This window comes from Mobula birostris, chromosome 32 (genome assembly GCF_030028105.1).
Source record: "Mobula birostris isolate sMobBir1 chromosome 32, sMobBir1.hap1, whole genome shotgun sequence".
Classification (NCBI taxonomy): Eukaryota; Metazoa; Chordata; class Chondrichthyes; order Myliobatiformes; family Myliobatidae; genus Mobula; species Mobula birostris.
The window spans coordinates 15,902,967-15,924,287 of NC_092401.1; the positions used below are offsets into that span (position 1 = coordinate 15,902,967).

Consider the following 21,321-nt stretch of genomic DNA (forward strand, 5'->3'; position numbering starts at 1 on the left):
AAAACAATTGTACTTGGCAATACAGAATACACCATTTAAACAACCGCAGTCCAGGCTCAAAAATGTATGTAAACCTCTGGGGTAATGCCTTGCACAAAAGCTATTTGGAGTCAGGTGTTCCAATCAATGAGATGAGATTGGAGGTGTGGGTTGTAGAGGTGCCCTGCCCTATAAAAAAGACACAAAGTCAGGTTACTGACAGAGCCTGCTCTTCTCAAGAAAGATCTGCTTATGTGCACTATGTCTCAATCAAAACAACTTTCAGAGAACCTTCGAAGAATTTTAGAGATGCATGAAGCTGGAAAAGGCTACATAAGCATTACTAAAGACCTGAGTGTTCATCAGTCCACAGTAAGAGAAATTGTCTATAAATGAAGGAAATTCAGTACTGTTGCTGCTCTCCATAGGAGTGAGCACCCTACAAAGATCACACCGAGCACAATGTGCAGTGCTGAAGGAGGCGACACGGAGCCCAAGGGTCACAGCAAAAGACCTGCAGAAATCTCTAGAACTTGCTAAAATCTCTATTCATGTGTCCACTATAAGAAAAACACTGAACAAGAATAGTATTCATGGAAGAACACCACGGAGGAAGCCACTGCTCTCCAAAAAAAAACATTACTGCACGTCTCAAGTTTGCAAAAGTTCACCTGGATGTTCCAGAATGCTTCTGGGTGAGATAATGTTCTACAGATAGATTGAACTTTTTGGCAGAAATGCACACCCCTATGCTTGGAGAAAAAAGGCTACTGCAGACCAACACCAAAACCACATCCTAACTGTGAAGCATGGTAGAAAGGGCATCACAGTTTGGGGCTGCTTTAATGCCTCAGGGCATGGACAGCGTACAATCTTAGGGAACAATGAATTCAAAATTGTATCAAGATATTTTACAGGAGAATGTCAGCTTCTGTCACATGAAGCTTAATAGAAGTTGGATGATGCAACAGGACAATGATCTGAAGTGCAAGAGTAAGTCAACAACAGAATGATTTTAAAAGAAGAAAATTTGTGTTTTGAAATGGTCACGTCAGAGTCCAGGTTTTATCTCAATTGTGATGCTGTGGCATGTCCTGAAGAGGGCTATTCGTGCAAGGTATCCCAGAAATATTGATGAACTGAAACAGTTTTGTATGGGGGAATGATTTAAAATTCATCCTCACCGTAGTGCAAGTCTGATCAGCAGCTACAGGAAACATTTGGTGGAGGTTTTTTCTGCTAAAGGAGGTTCTACCCTTGTGTATATATACAGGGGTTCACATACCTTTTTACAGCATGGACTGTGGATGATTGAACAATGTGTTCATTAAAGACATGAAAAGTACAAATTTGTGTGTGTTATTAGTTCAGGCAGATTGTGTTCATCGATTATTGTGATTAAATGAAGATCAGACCACATTTTATGAGTAACTAATGCAGAAAACCAGGTAATTGCAAAGGGTTCAAAATTTTTTCTTGCAACTTTATAAGTCATAAATATATATAAAATGTAACCCCCTCACTGGGGCTTGTATACAGACGTGGCTCCTTTGCTAACAGCTACGTGACTCAGCAGTGAGAAGACCACCTTTCATAAACAAAATATGTCTATAGTTGGTATGATTTGGTGTTCAACCAAACAGGAACATCACATATGTTCCGTTTAAATGAACTTCGTTTTGAACAAAAGCTGTGTAAATACTTCACATACACAGTTAACAGTAGCCCAGAAATGACAGATGGTACACTAGCATAAAATTATAAAGCAAGTATATTTACCAAATTTTCAACTTCAATAAACAGTTACAGAAAAATAAAAGGGCTCATTACAGTTAAACCAGTCCAATGTGCACATAACGTTAGAGCTCATACTGGAGTAGTTGAGGGTGTATCTCTTTACTTGCACGCTGGCATGGTCTGTGTGATAGATCCCGCCACGTTCCAAACTCACCTTGATCATCTCTAATGAAGTGGCTCTCTCAGGAGTATTGGCCCTTCCTCCTTGGAGCCATACATCTGCACAAAACATTTCTTGGAACAGGGACTCTCTTTACAAGGGCATTCTGCAGCATCTTCCCTTGTGTTCCACTCTGCAGCTCCTGCCAAAAGATCCCAAAGCAGACTACCATTCTTCAGAAGACTCTTCCCCACAGCTCTCTAGAAGCTTCTCTCACATCCCACAATCCTGATTGGCTGACACACATTCCTAAATTGGACAACATGGCTCCTTATATTAGCCGAAGCCAGAACACACTTTCTAGGTTGGACACTGCTCTTACAGAAAATTGCTAATATAAACAACCTTGCTGCACAGCAGTAGAAATCTTAACCAGGGCATGACATATATGCAGTACAGTCGACCTTCACTAATCCGACTACCTGTAATCCGGTTCCTTCGATAATCCGGCACTGATTATGCTTAATGTGATCCTTATGTAATTCGGCATTTTCACCAATCCAGCGCTCCTCAGATCCCAATGCTGCCGGATTAGTGAAGGCCGACCTGTACTATATATAGTTATTTCTTCAAAGAACTCCATTCTATTAGTTAGACAGGATCTCCCACCAACAAAGTGTTGTGACTACCTTGTCCAGCTTTGCCTTTACAGGTGTAGATTAGTCCCATCTCTTTGAAAGTTTTCCCAGTAACTTTCTTACTATAGATTTTGGACAACCTGTGTATTATTCCCTGATTTGTCCTTCAGGTCTTTGAACTAAGATATCCACAGCAATCTGGGGCACATTTCATCAAGCCATAGAAGTTTACTGCCTTCATGACCATTAAGTTATCTTATTTTTTATGCTTTTGAATTCTTCTATCCCAACTGAATTCTCCAACTTTCTTTCTTATTTGTGGATATAATGAAAAATATTCTCTTAACAGATTTCTCCATCCTCTTGCCCATACACCGATTGTCTCCTTTGTTCCTAATGGGTGCCATTCTTTCCCTGGTTACCCTAAATTAGCTCTAAATAGACGTATACAATGCTCTTGCTCTTAATGGACATATAAAATGCCTTGGGATTTCCTTAATCCTCTGTGCCAGAGATATTTTGTATTGTGTTTGTTCATCCAATTTCCTTATAAAACCACTGCAGCACTCTATGTACATGAAGAGCTCCACCATTTTGTTGGCTTGTTTTTTCTTCTTGTCATTAATCAATTTTTGATATTCCTTAACATGTCATGTTAGGTTTGTGCTCACTATTTCACTTTTAAAAGACTCCCACTTGATAGGTGAGTCTAGGCAAGAGAGGCCAAATCAAAGGTGGTGACGAATCAGCATGTAGGAGGGGGGATTGAAAATCTTAGCTGAGTGGTGTCAGCAAGACCAAGGAGCTGATTATTGATTTCAAGAAGAGGAAACCAGAGGTCCATGAGCCAGTCCTCATCGGGTATTAAAGGTGGAGAGATTCAGCAACTTTAAATTCCTTGGTGTTACCATTTTAGAGAATCTGTCCTGGGCCCAACATGTAAGTGCAATTACAAAAAAAACTTGGCAGTGTCTTTACTTCCATAGAAGTTTGCAAAGATTCAGCATGACATCTAATAAGACTTTGTCAAACTTGTGGTGGAGAGTATATTGACTGGTGCATCATATCTTGGTATGGAAACAGCAATGTCATTGAATGGAAAATCCTACAAAAAGTAGTAGATATGGCTCAGTCCATCACGGGTAAAGCCCTCCCCACCATTCAGCACATCTATGTGAAGCGCTGTTGCAGGAAAGCAGCATCCATCATTGGGGACCCCCACCACCAACCAGGCATGGCTTTCCTCACGCTGCTACCATCAAGACAAAGTACAGAACCACAGCATCTGGTTCAGGAACAGTTAGTACTCCTCAACCATCAGGCTCTTGAACCAGTGGGGTAACTTCATTCAGCTTCACTTTCCCTATCACTGAACTGTTCCCACATTTCCAAGGACTCTTCATCTCATGTCCTCAACATTCATTGCTTACTTATTTTTTTTCTCTCTCTTTTATATTTGGATAGTTTGTTGTCTTTTGCCCATTCACTGTTTGCTGCCCTGTTGAGTGTGGTCTTAGAAACATAGAAAACCTACAGCACAATACAGGCCCTTTGACCCACAATGCTGTGCCGAACATATATGTACTTCAGAAATTACCTACAGTTACCCATAGCTCTCTGTTTTTCTAAACTCCATGTACCTATCCAGGATCTCTTAAAAGATCCTATTGTATTCGCCTCCACCACCGCCACCAGCAGCCCATTCCACGCACTCACCACTCTCTGCATAAAAAAAACTTACTCCTGACATCTCTGTACCTACTGCCAAGCACCTTAAAAATGTGCCCTCTCATGTTAGCCATTTCAGCCCTGGGAAAAAGCTTCCGCCTATCCACATGATCAATGCCTCTCATCATCTTATGCCCTTCCATCAGGTCACCTCTCATCCTTTGTTGCTCCAAGGAGAAAAGGCCAAGTTCACTCTACCTATTCTCATAAGGCATGCTCCCCAATCCAGGCAACATCGTTTTAAATCTCCTCTGCACCCTTTCTATAGTTTCCACGTCCTTCCTGTAGTGAGGTGACCAGAAATGAGCACAGTACTCCAAGTGAGGTCTGACCAGGGTCCTATACAGCTGTAATGTTGCCTCTCGGCTCTTGAACTTAATCGCACAGTTGATGAAGGCCAATATGCAGTATGCCTTCTTAACCACACAGTGAACCTGCGCAGCAGCTTTGAGTGTCCTATGGACTCGGACCCCAAGATCCCTCTGATCTCTACACTGCCAAGAGTCTTACCATTAATACTATATTCTGCCATCATATTTGGCCTACCAAAATGAACCACCTCCCATTTATCTGGGTTGAACTCTATCTGCCACTTCTCAGCCCAGTTTTGCATCCTATTGCTGTCCCGCTATAACCTCTGACTGCCCTCCACACTATCCACAACACCCCCAACCTTTGTGTCATCAGCAAATTTAATAACCCATCCCTCCACTTCCTCATCCAGGTCATTTATAAACATCACGAAGAACAGAACAGATCTCTGAGGCACACCACTGGTCACCGACCTCCATGCAGATTATGACCCATCTACAACCAGTCTTTGCCTTCTGTGGGCAAGCCAGTTCTGGATCCACAAAGCAATTTCCCCTTGGATCCCATGCCTCCTTATTTTGTCAATAAGCCTTGCATGGGGCACCTTATCAAACGCCTTGCTGAAATCCATAAACACCCCATCTATTGCTCTTCTTTCATCAATGTGTTTAGTCACATCCTCAAAAAAATTCAATCAGGCTCGTAAGGCATGACCTGCCTTTGACAAAGCCGTGCTGACTATTCCTAGTCATATTATGCTTCTCCAAATGTTCATAAATCCTGCCTCTCAGGATCTTCTCCATCAACTGAGGTAAGATTCACTGGTCTATAATTTCCTGGGCTATCTCTACTCCCTTTCTTGAATAAGGAAACAACATCTGCAACCGTCCAATCCTCTGGTTCCCATTAATGATGCAAAGATCAGTGCCAGAGACTCAGCAATCTCCTCCCTCAACTCCCACAGAAGCCTGGAATACATCTTGTCCGATCCTGGTGACTTATCCAACTTGATGCTTTCCAAAAGCTCTAGCACATCCTCTTCCTTAATGTCTATATGCTCAAACTTTTCAGTCCACTGTAAGTCATCCCTACAATCGCCAAGGTCCTCTTCCGTAGTGAATACTGAAGCAAAGTATTCATTAAGTACCTCCACTACCACCTCCAGTTCCATACATACTTTTCCACTGTCACACTTGATTGGTCGTAGTTCTTATCCTCTAACTCTTCACATACTTGTAGAATGCCTTGGGGTTTTCCTTAATCCTGCTCACCAAGACCTTCTCATGGCCCCTTCTGGCTCTTCTAATTTCATTCTTCAGCTCCTTCCTGCTAGCCTTATGATTTTCTAGATCTCTATCATTACCTAGTTTTTTTAACCTTTCGTAAGCTTTTCTTCTTGACTAGATTTTCAACAGCCTTTGTACACCATGGTTCCTGTACCCTACCATCCTTTCCCTGTCTCATTGGAACATACCTATGTAGAATGCCACGCAAATATCCCCTGAACATTTGCCACGTTTCTGCCATACATTTCCCTGAGAACATAGCTTCATATTTCCGCTTACTCCAATTAAACACTTTCCTAACTTGCCTATTCCTATCCCTTGCCAATGCTGTGGTGAGGGAGATAGAATTCTGATCACTATCTCCAAAATGCTCTCCCACTGAGAGATCTAACAGCTGACCAGGTTCACTTCCCAATACCAGATCAAGTACAGCCTCTCCTCTTGTAGGCTTATCTACATGTTGTGTCAGCAAACCTTCCTGAAGACACCTAACATACTCCACCCCATCTAAACCCCTTTCTCTAGGGAGATACCAATTGATATTTGGGAAATTAAAATCTCCCACCACGACAACACTTATTATTGCACCTTTCCAGAATCTGTCTCCCTGTCTGCTCCTCAATGGCCCTGTTACTATTGGGTGATCTATAAAAACACCCAGTTAGAGTTATTGACCCCTTCCTGTTTCTAACTTCCACCCATAGAGACTCAGTAGACAATCCTTCCATGACTTCCTCCTTTTCTTCAGCCATGATACTATCTCTGATCAGCAGTGCCACACCCCAATCTCTTTTGCCTCCCTCCTTGTCCTTTCTGAAACATCTAAAACCTGGCACTTTAAGTAGCCATTCCTGCCCCTGAGCCATTCAAGTCTCTGTAATGGCCACAGCATCTTAGCTCCAAGTGCTGATCACGCTCTAAGCTCATCTGCTTTGTTCTTTATATTCCTTACATTAAAATAGGCACATCTCAAACCATCAGCCTGAGTGAGTCGCTTCTCTATCACCTGCCTGTCCTCCCTCTCACAATGCCCACAAGTTTTCTCTATTTGTGAGCCAACAGCCTCTTCCTCCGTCTCTTCAGTTTGGTTCCCACCCCCCAGCAATTCTAGTTTAAACTCTCCCCAATAGCCTTAGCAAACCTCCCTGCCAGGATATTGATCCCCCTCGGATTCAAGTGCAACGCATCATTATTGTACAGGTCACGCCTGCCCCAAAAGAGGTCCCAATGATCCAGAAATCTGAATCCCTGCCCACTGCTCCAAACCCTCAACCACGCATTTATTCTTCACCGCACACTATTCCTATACTCATTGTCGCATGGCACAGGCAGTAATCCCGAGATTACTACCTTTGTGGTCCTGCTTCTTAGCTTCTTTCCTAACTCCCTGTAGTCTGTTTTCAGGACCTTCTCCTTTTTCCTACCTATGTCGTTGGTACCAATATGTACTACGACCACCTTCCCACTTCAGGATATCATGGATGCGATCAGAAACATCCCAGACCCCGGCACCTGGGAGGCAACTGTTGCTTCCCCCAGGTAGGTCATTCCCCCCTCGCCCCCCAACAGTACTCAAACAGGAGTACTTATTAAGGGAGACAGCCACAGGGGTACTCTCTGGTATCTGACCCTTGCCCTTCCCTCTCCTGACTGTTACCCACTTATCTGTCTCCCGAGGCCCAGGTGTGACTACTTGCATATAACTCCTATTTATCACCTCCTCACTTTCCCTGACCAGACGAAGGTCATCGAGCTGCATGTCCAGTTCCCTAAACCGGTCCCTAAGGAGCTGCAGCTTGACACACTTGGTGCAGATGTGGCTGTCCGGGAGGCTGGGAGTCTCTTGAACTTCCCACATCTGACACCCAGTTAAGTACACCAGCCTCACAGACTCCTATTCTTATTCTTCACAAGAAACTTACTTCGCTTTGATGCGTTATCACTGAAGCCCTGTTGAACCAAAGCGCTCCTACTCTGACGCCCACTTCTCTGTTGCTCGCTCTATAAAGTTGTCTTCTTTTTAAATTCTTCCCACCGATCTAACTCGCTGACATCCACGTGCCTGTGCAATCATGCCTCAATCAAACTACTGAAGAAAAAATGGTCTTTCATTGATTCTGTTATGGTTCTTGGATTTATTAAGTATGCCCACAAAAAAATGAATCTCAGGGTTGTCTATGGTGACCTGTATGTATTTTAATAGTAAGTTTACTTTGAACTTTGAACTTGCAGAGGGAAAGTGGGAAGTGAAAGGAATTATAAGGAGCTAGGAGTTAATAAGTGGAAAAGGTGAAAGGGTGAAGAAGAAGAAATATAATAGAGAACAATGGAATAAAGAAAAGGAATTTAGAATTTTTAGATTATGAAGATACGCAGTCCTCTTTTATTGTCATTTAGTAATGCATGCATTAAGAAATGATACATTATTTCCTCCAGTGTGATATCACAAAACACAGGACAGACCAAGACTGAAAAAACTGACAGAACCACATAATTATAACATATAGTTACAACAGTGCAACAATACCATAACTTGATGAAGAAGTCCATGAGCACAGTAAAGTTCAAAGTTTCTCAAATGTCCCACATCTCACACAGACGGGAGAAGGAAGAAAAACTCTCCCTGCCATGCCGACCACAATCCGACTCTGAGTCATTCGAAAACTTTGAGCTATGATCATCTTTGTCCGAACAATTCGACCTGCTTCTCGGTCGCCAAAAGCAGGCAAGGCCGGGGATTTTGAGGCCTACCCTCCGAAAGATTCCCGAGCACACAGTAACGACAGCAGCGAACGGGCGTTTCAGAAATTTCTCCAGATGTTCCTCTGTGCTTTCATGTCCATTCTCCGTCAAATCAGAATTGTCCACGGCCCCTAATTAACAGATACAATATCATTTTTCACTAGAGAGCTGCGCACACGCAGGCGCGCCGCCATCTTCTCCTCCTCCATTGAGGAATTGAGGAAGTGGGCAGCACGGTAGTGTAGTGGTTTGTCTAATGCTATTACAGTGCCAGCAAATCGGGTTCAATTGCACTGTTGTCTGTGAGGTATTTGTATGTTCTCCCTGTGTTTCCTCTGGGTGCTCCATTTTCCTCCCACAGTCCAAAGACATATGGATTCATAGATCAATCAGTTACATGGGTGTAATTGGGTGGCATGGGCTCTTTGGGCCAGTATCTCTAAATAAATACATGCTGTATCTCAAAATAAATAAATAGATGGATAAGTACAAACGTAGATTGATAACTCACATGGTCAGAGAGAGTGTGCAAATTCCACAAAGATGTAACCCATGGTCAGGATTGAACTCTGGTCTTCGCCGCTGTGAGTCAGCAACTCTACCAATTATGCCAGAGTATTAACTTAACTGTATAAGTCACATTTTCTACAGTGCAGTAGTCTGGAAATCATCAAAGTTACAAAAATATTCAAGTTTGGTCTCCCTGTTGAATTAAAAGCTAGTGCACAATTATAGGGAATTTTACACATTGGTGAGTGGATAAAGAACAATTCATTGACTTCATGAATGTTTCTTTATGATCCCAATGTCCGATTGAAATGGGCAGAAATGGTTTTTCTTTGGCTATTTGGTAACTACTTCACCCATTCTACATAATTTGTATATTATTTATTTAGCAATATATCTCCAGATATATTCCTTTTCTTGTGGGCTTTTCTTCTGGATTTATTGCAAAAAAAAAGTAAAAATAGAAAACATTCCTCAGAAACCCAGAGTTGTAATTCAACGTTCAATTTTAATGCTCCTAACTTCAGGTATTAGTCTGGTAGTGCAGATTTGCACTTGACTCTGACTCTGGTTTTGGATCAAGCCTCAAGCTGAGCCTGTTATCAGGTTACTGTGGTACCAGTACCAGTACTGAAGGAGTGATTCACTGGCTGCAATGCTGCCTTTCTCTCAGTGTTAAATGGAGGCACATTTTGCTTTCTAAGGACTCTGAAAAAGCAAAGGCTGCCCTAGTGATGGCAACACTTGTATTTATATAGCTCCTATCTATCACCTCCTCACTTTAATTAACTACTGATTTCCATATGGTACTACATGTAAAGCATTGGCACATCCTGAGGACATGAAAACAAATTCAAGTATTGTAACTTTTTAAATGTAAATGTGAATCTTGTCTGTAATATATTACAGTCTACTTATTATCTTGAACCTATAGCGAAGTAATCTCCATTGCCTAGCTCATCGTGCAGCCTTCTCTACCTCACTCTGCCACCCAGTCCTTAAATGAGTCACCCTCGTATGTGTGGTCATATTCTAGTTTCCTATATTTAAATAACTTCTTGTTAACACAGTAGAATTTTTACAGCAATCTGAATAGTAGTCTTTTTCTGCAAAATAACTTGAGATGTTAAGTTTGTATTGATGTCCCTTCCACCAAGCTGTGGTTTAAATCCAAGTATTGCGGAGTATGAATATTGGGGTGGCATGGTGATGATGGAGTGTTTTACCTATTATTTTCTCTTCTGTAAAGGTATGATCATGGACCCTGCTTTAAAGGAGCCCCCTGATTTCCTGTACTTAGCAGTGTTTAAAATTGAATGCGAATGTAATGACGCAGATAGCTTAGGAAGCAGGAAAGCCACAAGACGCCGCTCCTCAGCAAAGGGAGAGCACTCCAAAGGAGCTAAGGAGAGGCAGGCATGTACCGAATCAGTAAATCAAAATGGAGCCCAATGTGAGGAAAATTCAAAAACAGAGGATCAATCTGACAAAGGAATGAGCAAAAAGAAATGGGCAAAAAAAAAGCCAGCAAGTCGTGTCACAACTGAGACTGTCAAACCACCATCTGTTGAAGATTTTCAGCAGAGCATAGCAAAAGAAAGTTCAAGTGAGGAGAATATAGATCTACTATTTCAGAGGAGAAAGAAGCAACCAAGCCTAGATCCCAGTGATGAAGCCCAAGTGGCCGACATAGGTCAGTAACCCATCTTATAACTGAGCAGGGAGTATCAACTAGTTCTACTAAGTAAACATTGACATTTTTAAATGCTACCAAGCACCAATTTCAAATTTTCATTCAAAGCATTATATGTAAGCCAATCTCCATTTAAAGTTGAATATTTTGAACTTCTACTATATAAAATTATCCTTTTCAAGTTGAGCAAATGATGAGAATATACAGTACATTTAGTGAATATAGAACGGCAACAGAATTCCCTCAGTACAATATCATGAAGGCAACAGCCTGGAACATCCGAACCCATGCTGTCTAGAATATCAGCTGCAAGCCTTATTTGAATTATGAGATCTCATTCAGGATCACAGATGGGGTTTTCCAGTTGACTTCCACATTACTGGGTTGGGAAAAAAAATACATGAGGCATAGCCTTCTTCCCCTCCCAGGTAATCCTTGCAGGTCTTGTTTCTGAATTTGCAGCATGGAGTCTTCATGTTCCTTTAAACCTCTGCTTGGATCCAGGGGTCAAAGTCAAAGTCTGTCCCGAGCCTTGTGGTCCATCAGGCCAGTTCTTGTGCTGGTTTCTATGGCATGAAGCAACTGAGAGTAGGAGACTCCCCACCCCCGGATAGGACGCCAGTCTATTGCGAGGTTAACCCCCAGCATTTTCCAGTACCCATTTTCAGCTGAGTGGACTGGAGCGGTGTGTGGTTAAGTGCCTTGCTCAAAGACACAACATGCTGCCTCGGCCGAGACTCGAACCCACGACCTTCAGATCGTGAGCCCAATGCCCTCACCACTTGGATCCAGGGGTAGGGTGTGAGATATCAGTGTGCCAATGTTGAGTAGGAATGGGGCAGAGTTGGGTATACATGCACGGAGTCACGGGAGACAAGCTGCGAATACTGAATTTTGCTGCTTTTTGCCTGCTTCTTTACCAGTAATTTATAGAGCCCATCTCTGCAAGCGGTTCTGCTAGGGAGAAAGCAGAGTATGAGATAGAGAGGGACTTCAGGGGTCTCAGTGACATCGATGCAGGATTTAGCTGCTGGGAACTTGAGTGTGAACAAGAGGAGGCTTTGTGGCCTGTTGTTTGCTCAACCATTCAATAAGGTCAAAGCTCGTCTGATTCTAGATTTGTTTTTCTGCTGGTTCCTCGTAACTCCCCTTTAAAGCAAAACGTGAACATAAGGTGGAGAATTCCAAAGCTTCATGAAACTCTGAGAGAAGAAACTTCTCCCCGTTTCCATGTTAAATGAGCAATTCTCTTTTCAACTGTCAAAGAATGGGTTGACACAGGCATATAAAATTCAGTAGCATTAGAGAAGATGGGGAAAAAAGTTAGTATAGGTGTGGTGGGCCAAAGGACTAGTTTCTATGCTGTGTAACTTTAATTCCTTACTCTGAAACAGCACCCAAGTTTTAGATTTATGCTGTTCAGGGAAGCATCCTCTCAACATCTACCTTGTCAATTCCCCTCAGTATCTTTTGTAAATTCTCTCAGAATGTTTTGATAAAATTGCCTTTATCCTTCAGAACTCCCATTGAGTATTGACCACCCTGACTAACCTAAAAGTCAACGCCATTGTGTTATAATCATCCCAGTGAATCATCAATCGATTATCCAGTTTTCTCCTTAAATAGGGAGATCAGAATTAGAGCAGTACATCAGATGTTATCTTATCGGTAAACTATACACGGTACAGCATTTATTTTCCCTTCCATCCCTTTACAAGACCGAAGACCAACAGTCCATTTACCTTCCTAATTATTTTCTGGACCTGTATATTAACTTATAGTACTTGTGGTCCAAGTACAAGGATACCAAAAACCCCCTAAATGTCCCTGTAGTCTCCTTCCAATGTGGGTAGCCTCACTTCCACGCATCCCCCAAATTTTTGCCTTCTTGTTTAACATATCCACATTTCTTTGTGAGTTCTTTGCACACGTCCCTCTCACATAAATACATGCCTCTCTCTGCGTAGTTGGCTTGTGCATTTCTCTTCTAGGCTCTGTCTTTCTAAAAGGTGATTGAAATTCAGGTTGCAGTGGTTTATTGTAGCTTTCCTCTATCAGGGACATCTATCATCCATCTCCTTAGAATGCCCCCTTGCAGTTGTTCCCATGCTGATTTTGAGACTGGGATTCAGTACTCCAGCTGTGGCACCTCATTTGGGATTATCCCAAAATGTACTTCATTCTTTCCCCTTTGTGGCTGTCTTCACAGTACAAGAACAAGTGGGAACTCTGTGCAGAGGCAGCCACAGTGGTATGTTGACATCGCAAGTGTAACTATTCATTTGCTCTGCCTTTGTCTGTCTGTAGGGACCGAGGGTTCAAAGGCACAGACTTCTGAGAACAATCGAGCTGCATTGTTAAGCCGTTGTATATCCATGCCAGTGGACATTTCAGGTGAGCCTGGGCACTATCTTTCAGCATGTTAGAAACTGGAGTACTTATACTTAGTGTATTGATCTTAAGATGTCAACAATTAAACTCTGCTCAGACTAAAATTTCAAACGAGAAAATCTGCAGAGGCTGAAATCCAAGCAACACACACAAAATGCTGAAGGAACTCAGCAGGCCAGGCATCATCTATGGAAAAGAGTACAGCCGACACTTCAGGCCAAGACCCTTCAGCAAGACTGTGTGTATTGCTCAGACTAAAATTTGAAGCTTTCTGTTAAGAAATAGCAGAGCTAGTTCTGACCGGTGCCACTTGCATGTAGTTCTTGTAGGTGAAAGAGAAAAATATTATTTATTTTAGTTTTCTTCACAAACATTTTTCTTGACCACATCAAGCTAAGGATCCATTTTCACAGATGCCACGTTTCCCCAGAAACTGCTGCATACAAAGGACATTAAGACAATAACCCTTGAGATGAGGTGTTGGCATTAAAAATACTGGGATTACCTAGTAAAAGCTTCTATGTATTTAGATGCTCCAGCTTTTAGAGCGCAGCATCATTTTGATTGAGTGCACACACCTATGAACAAGGACACGTGCATGCATTTGAACAAGTGCACATGTATGCACGTGCATGTGGATTCACATGATTTAGTATCTTGGGTAATAATCTGAGTTTTGGAAAATACAAACTGCATTGTGGCCAGCATATCTTAAGTAGCTGATGTCTTAAAAGCTTACAAAGTTATAACTATATCATGAGCTTGCAAATTTGTAGTAGTTTGTGCTAAATCCTCTCAGCCATGAGAATTAGTAGTGTTCTTTCCCTTCTGGTTCCTGTATTAGGTTTCAATCAGCACATTTAATGTGAGAGAAATGTATACCATATACATCCTGAAATTCTTTTTCTTCACAAACATCCACAAAAACAGAGGAGTGCCCCGAAGAATGAATGACAGTCAAATGTTAGAACCCCAGAGCTCCCCCAACTCTCCCTTCCCATGCATAAGCAGCAGCAAAAGCAGTGACCCCCCTCCCCCACCAGCAAAAGCAGTAACTCCCCCTCCCCCACCAGCAAAAAAGCAACGGCACCCCCCACCGAGCAGTCAAGCGTACAGCAAAGCGTCAATAAAGACACAGACTTGCAATACCCCTAAGACTACCTTTTCCCCCAGTAATTCGACATACCACAGGCTCCCTCTCCCTAATAAGGGAAAAAGAGGTGTCCCCATTTCATAGCGAGAGCAGAGACATTACAAAGCAACTTGCTGATTTATGGTGTTAAGAGTCTGTTGCGTTGCTTTTTCCGAGCTCTGTGCCCAAAGAACTCGGGTCTCTGGGCACACAGCCAGCTCACTGCTTACGATCTTCCGTCAACTAAAAAGTGCATCAGGTGGCAGCACTGGCCTTGAGTCCGCTCGCCCTCAGAGCCACGAAAATCCAGCACCCTGAAGGCGCGCTAGTCTCCCAGGCCACGTCTTTGGCATAGCAGAGAACAGGTCCCAATTCTGCAAAGAACCAAAGCCAGCGTGTAACTCCAGGCTAAGGTCTTCAAAATAACCTTGAAAAGGAAAAAAAAAGAGATATCAAAGATAGAAATGGAGCTGTTTCCGAACATGCAAGCAAAGGAGTGGCTGTAAGGTGCCATGGTTCTCCTAAGCTCCGCCCTCTGAATTAGTAATGTTAATTAGTAGTGTTAATTCACCAAAGTGTGGTCAGAGCAATGAGACCAACACTAGTATTGCACTAGTAATAAGATGTTGAAGGCCATATGATCACAAGTGAACTGCGGTGAGTTTAGGAGTTATAATTATACTTTTATAATCAGGATGAAAAAACTGTTGTCATTTCCATTTTAGGAATACAGAAGGGAATGTGTTCAGATTTTGATATGGCATATGAAAGAGGGAGAATTTCCGTGTCCCTGCAGGAGGAAATACCATTTTGCCCTTCTTCATTTAGCAGAGTAAGTGTAATACTGTTCCAAAGTGTAGAATTAAAGCTGTAACTATGTTAGCCTTGGAATCACTTATGGCATATATTTGTCATTTGCATTTCAAGGGCTTTTGTTCTGATATCCCTATCAACTGGACCAAATGTAAACTGGCTGAATTATTTTTAATATAATGACATAAAGATGGAACTTCACTTGCGGATGCTGAACATTGCCAAATCATGGACATAGGACTGAGATGCATCCCTACCTTCCTTTTTAAGTGCAGGTCGAATTTGAGTTGTAGATATTGCATAGAAGCTGTCTAATTAGCCAGACTGGGAATGTGACCTCCAGAAATGAGGTCATTTGTTGGTGTTTCAACAAGCAGACACGCTGCTAATGAAATGCTGTTGTTCTCAGCTGGTCAGTGTTGTTCTCTTTTCAATAAAAAGAACACAGTGCAGTCTTTAGAAACTTGAGTGCTTCATCTGATTGGGAATAATCATCTCCAGCATTGTACAAGACCACATACCAGGGAGCTGTTTGGGAACAGAGGCTTAGACACTACCTCCGCTTCAGTGCACTTATTTCAAGAGGCCAAAGGTGTGTCCCTGGACAGAGTTCACAGAACTCTGCCCAGCTAGGCCGGGACTTCATTCATTTGTGTTCTTTATTTGCTTTTACATCCTTTCCTTCTCCAGTGTACCACTTTACCAAGTATAGCAACTTTTAAATGTTTGGTTGCAAACATGTTTCTCTGTGGTACTTAAGCTGATTTTTTGTGAGACAGTTTAGACCAGAGATTTGACAGGTTCACTGTTAGTGGATTGGAGCCTAGGCTGCCTGTTCTCCAATACTGACTGATTGTCCTGCAGCCAACTGATATGTCTCAGCCAGTGTTCTGGTCTGTTATATATGTTCTGTTTTGAATAGATACTCATGATTTGACAGAAACTGTGCACTGCTCTTGAATATTTACAGAAGCAATATGATATTCAAATATTCTCATTTTTATATAGTTATATTGTTTTGTCAAAAATGTTAAAAGGAAAGAAAGGAATACTATGAAATTGTAATGACCCTTGGAGATATAGCAGTGCAGTTATGTGTAGTGCACCTATACAGCTGTCTGCCCTACATTGCAACCATTTAACCTCCTGAAGAAAGGAAAAAGTATTAGTAATCCTGTGACTCTGAAAGTTGCTGATAGTTGACACTGTCCAAAGCTTGGGTGTATCTTCCAGATAATATTGCTATTTGCTCAGAAGTCTAGAAGGAAGAGTCATTGGGCAGAGGAAGATGTGAATGAACTACAGATACTCTGATTCCCTGAATAACTAGTTTTGTCTATACCAGACAGCATCACAGGATACTAGGGAACGCAAGTCTGTGACCGTGGAGGGACAGCCATCGTCTGTGTTCCTTTATCCTGAGGATGACCCGGACGACTTCTATGGAACAGATGAAGTGAAACATGTTGGAACCATTTTCGAGGAGGCAAAGCAGGAGCTCTTGAAGTTAATGCGGATTGAGGTAGGGACGTCTTGTTCATTAGTTGCCTTGGCATTCCAGTGTAAAGTTTGCATTTCTCCAGGTATCTGTGTGCTTGTATGCTTCTGAATGATGATGCAGTCTTTTGAAGGTTTTTCACTAAAATACTGGTACAAATCCGAGAATTAAAACAAAAGCCCAGCCATATTCATACTGGAATTGTAGCAATCTCTCATCCTGAGCTGTTCTTCATTTTCATCCCTGAGGGCAACTGCTAATTATAAGTGAGTAATTTATTGAGAAGTGTTATCTGGAGTGGTTATAATAGCTTATAAGTTATATGCATTGAATCAAAGTCAGTCACGAGTCTAGCTTGCCTTGGGAGTTACCCAGTTCTGACCCCGGCTGGCCCTTAGAAATGGTGTAGTCAGACACTTGATTATCACAAGTCTTTCTCAGTAGCATGAAGAATTGTGCAATAAGTGCTGCCCACATACTGTAAATGTAAAATATGTTTAATCAGATGTTGTTCATGTTGATAGAGATACGCCTGAATCAACTAGGGGCACAGTTCTGATTGTTTATTTCTAACTATTGTAGTTCCACCTCCAAGAAGACCACAACCTTGTCGTGGTTGGGAGGGTTGTGTGCCTCAATGATCCGGAGAGCTTTCCTGGCTGGAGTCAGGTCTTTATGCTTTGGCTCTTGGTAGGATCACCCATGCCAAACAGGTCAAAAGGTAGAGGCCACACTGGTCCTCCAGGTTCAGGGTTCAGCTCAGGGCTAACAACACTGACTGGTTAAAAGAAATTGTTTCAGAAACAGCAATAAAGAACTCTATATCTGTCTGACTTTATGGACAGACAGAGATGGAGGACCTTCATTGCTGCTCTAAAAGGCAGCAGTGTAATGGGAAGTAACTAACTATTGTAATTCCAGTAACAGTGAGCCAGACTTATGAAACACACAAGAGATTGCAAATGCTGGAAGTTCTAGCACCTTTGTATGTTGATGTAGAAATGTAATGTTACAGGAGGGGACCATTAGCTACTTGGTCAAGTAGACCATGCGAGCTTGTCACAAAGTAAACCTGCTGGTTCCTTTCCCCATTCCCCTGGAAGATCTTTTAACCTCAATGTTCTATTGAAAGCCATGGCGCTTCTCCAAGTTGTAAGTTCAAGATCATAACCACTGCCTCAATAAGAAAATATCTCAATATTTCCCATTGCCCCCTCCTGCCACTGTCTACTTTGTCCATCACTTCAGAGATGCCCTTTTGACCTTAACCCATCTGCTAATGGGAATGCTTTCTCTCCATCTCGATCAAATCCCTTCTCAACCATTGTTCAGCTGAAATCAGATCCAACATCATTCTGAAGTTGTTGCTGAAATCTTTTCTTTCCTGGAGCCATAGTCTTTCCATAGAGACTAAGTTGCTCAATATATTTAAATAAAGAGGCAGACTGGTTTCTGCTCATAAAAGGCATCAAATGGTACAAGGAAAGAATGGGAAAACTGACATATGATCACATTAAATAATAGAGCAATCCTGAAGGGCCAGATGGCTACTCCTGTATCCATTTTTTCTGTTTCCATTCTAGTAAATCCTTCATGTGCTTACTAAATTATGCTGAACAGAATGGAACTGTAGCCTGTAACTATCCAACATAGTTATCATAGACAATGCTTTATGTAAGTTACGTTTTTGTATTCTGTAGCCCATGTACTTTACCAGCTACTGTGTCAATATGTATAACAACTTGAAAATGCTTCTGTACATACACACAAATACTTCTGTTCCTGCAATTTTGTTCATTCCCTTTTTTTTGTAGAGGGCTTTGTCAAGCGTCAATAGTCTTCTCTGCGACTGCTTTTTGAAAAAAAATCCATCGTTTGCCGGATACAACTTTTCTTTAACAAATCTGCATTTTCTCATCTTTATTAGTTCACACTTCTCCGTGCTTCCCTAATCACCACTCCTGAAATTTTTACCTAGTGATGAGATTGAACTGTACCTTCCAACCATGTCCCCTATCTTTTAGATCACTTTCTTGGTCATTAATTAGTCTTGCCTTAGCCCCTGTTTGTATATTCCCTTTATTAGTTGTAAGCCTGCTGGGAACATTCACGTTCCTTTTTATGTTTGCTTTCTCTCATTTCAGCAATTTGTGGATGACACCAGGATTGGGAGTGTAGTGGACAACAAGGAGGGCTATCAAAGCTTGCAGTAGGATCTGGACCAGAAAGAAAATAAGGCTATAAATGGCAGATGGAAATTAATTCAGACAACTGTGAGTTGTTGCACTTTGGCAGGACTAACTAGAGCAGGACTTACACAGTAAATGGTAGGGTATGAACTGTGCGTTAGAACAAAGGGATCTGAGAAAACAAATCCATAATTTTTTGAGATTGGTGTCACTGCTAGACAGGGTTGTAAAGAGAGCTTTTAGCACATTGGCCATAAATCAAAGCAAACACTACAGGAGTTCAGATGTTATGTTGAAGTTGTATAAGACATAGGTGAGGCTAAATTTGGAGTATTGTGTGCAGTTTTTGTCAACTACCAACAAGAAAGTTGTCAATAACCTTGAAAGAGTGTAGAGAAGTGTACAAGTTGTTGCTGGGACTTGAGAACCTTACTTATAGAGAAAGATTGAATAGGTTAGGACTTTATTCAGAGCACGAGAGAATGGAAGATCTTATAGAAGTGTACAAAATTATGAAGGTACAGATAGGGAAGTCTATGCAGGCTTTAGCCCCGAGACTGAGCTAGAGTTCATAGGTTTAGGGTGAAAAAGGTGAATTGCTTTAGGGAAATCTGCCGGTGAACTTCACTCAGAGGATGGTGCAAATGTGGAATGAGCTGCCATTTAAGAGAAGTTTGGATGGAAGGGGTATAGAAGACTGTGGTCTAGGTGCAGGTAGATGGAACTAGACAGAAAAACAGATTGGCATAGGTTAGATTGGCCGAAGTGTTTGTATTTGTGCTGTGGTGCTATATAACTATGACTCTCTTACCTGTTTTAATTGACTGTATTGTGCTTGGTTCTCACTCATGCATTGTAGACTTTTTAAAAATTTGATCATATTGATTATCTCCCTTGTCATCTAGTTCTGGCTTAGCTCCCTTACCTGTGAGATTGTAGTTGCAAATAATTGATTTCAACTCTTGTTGTGTTGATTTCTTCTAAACTCTTTGATCATCCTTATTTACTTTTGCGATAATCTTTCTTTAGTCATGGAGAGGAGAAAGAAGCCTATCATTTAGGCTAATGAATCTTTTGCTACCTCCTCAATGTTAACATTAATACTATTGATTCTTAAGGACAGGATTTGATGATGCTTGAGGTGCTTCATCAATTACTTCTCTCAAGTATTAAGACCACAGTGAGCTAAAGGTCCTTCGTGCTTAATGTCGGCAATACTAAAATTGCGCTTCTTATTCTCAAAACAGAGCACTCATCTCACTGCCTAGTTAACACCTCAAGACTTACTCAGAGACAGGAACACCTTCTCATGATGTGCCAGCAACCTTGGTCACTATAGTCTTTTTAAAAAATCTTGTTGCTCACCCTGTTCCATCACAGAACACACCTGTATTTCTCTATCATTAGTCTGCTTTTAATCGTTTTCCTTTTGACCTAGGATCCATCACTTCTTGATAATCGTGTAACACTGCACCATGCCAAATCTGGAACCATACTGGCCCGTCAAGGAGACCAGGTGGGTGCACAGATATTCTCACCAGCTAAAGTGTAATGGCAAATCAGCTGGCAATGACCATAATCTATTTCACAGATCATTATTGCCAATGATGCACTTGCCAAGAGTAGGTACAAGGTAGGTGCCGTGGGCAGTGAGCTGATGCACATCAAGTTCTACTGATAGCAGTAAGACAGATGGCCAGGCTTTAAGGCCTCTGTTATGGATTTAAAATTATATTGGCTGGTGAATTAATACAGGAAACAGATATGAAAAGTCAATTTTTTTGCTTCAGTCTTCACCATGGAGAATAATGCAAATATTCCTAAAATATACACATAGGTTCATTTCAAATTACAGAGAGGAACTTGTAAAAGTACAAATCCCAAGGAATGATGGATTAGAGTAATTAAAAATTTAAAGACAAATCACTGGGATCCACTGGATTGCATCCAAGGGTTTTAAGGGAAGTGTTGAGATATAAGTGGAATCAGTTTTTTTCAGAATTTAGGGAGAGTACCAAAAAACAGCCACTGTGACTCCTTTACTCAAAAGAGAGAGAGGGAGAAGACGTGGAACTCTGGACATTGGGTTAGAATATACTGCTAGCAAAATCCTAGCATCGGTAGTCAAAGGAGATATAAAAATCATTCAAGAAAGCTGAGTATAATCAAAGTCAACAAGGTTTCATGAGGACAAATTTGCTTGAATTCTTTGAGGTTGTGATGAATAGAAAGAGAAAGTTGATATATTTAAAGTATTTAAATTTCTAATAAGCATTTGACAAATAAGAGTTGGTGCATAAGTTAAGAGCCCAAGGTTTTGGAGTAAGTGTGCAACCATGGACTAAAAGCTCACTGTCCCATAGAGAACAAAGTGTTGGAATAAATGGGTCCTGCAAGGTAGTGTGGCTAGCACACATTTTACAGTGCCAGTGACCCAGGTCCAATTCTTGCCGGTGTCTGTAAGGAGTTTGTACGTCCTCCCTGTGACTACATTTGTTTCCCCAGGGTGCTCTAGT

General features: G+C 41.6%; 1 protein-coding gene across 8 annotated transcripts in view; it reads left to right on the forward strand.

The window, feature by feature from the left end:
• Positions 1-21,321, forward strand: part of pnpla6 (patatin-like phospholipase domain containing 6) — a 196,591-nt gene that overhangs the window by 85,220 nt on the left and 90,050 nt on the right. For all 8 annotated transcript variants that reach the window (XM_072248096.1, XM_072248099.1, XM_072248098.1 and 5 more), the window contains 4 exons: positions 13,090-13,176; positions 15,031-15,137; positions 16,464-16,640; positions 20,244-20,321. In XM_072248096.1, the coding sequence (XP_072104197.1) occupies positions 13,090-13,176; positions 15,031-15,137; positions 16,464-16,640; positions 20,244-20,321 (449 nt within the window). The remainder of the gene's footprint in view (positions 1-13,089; positions 13,177-15,030; positions 15,138-16,463; positions 16,641-20,243; positions 20,322-21,321) is intronic.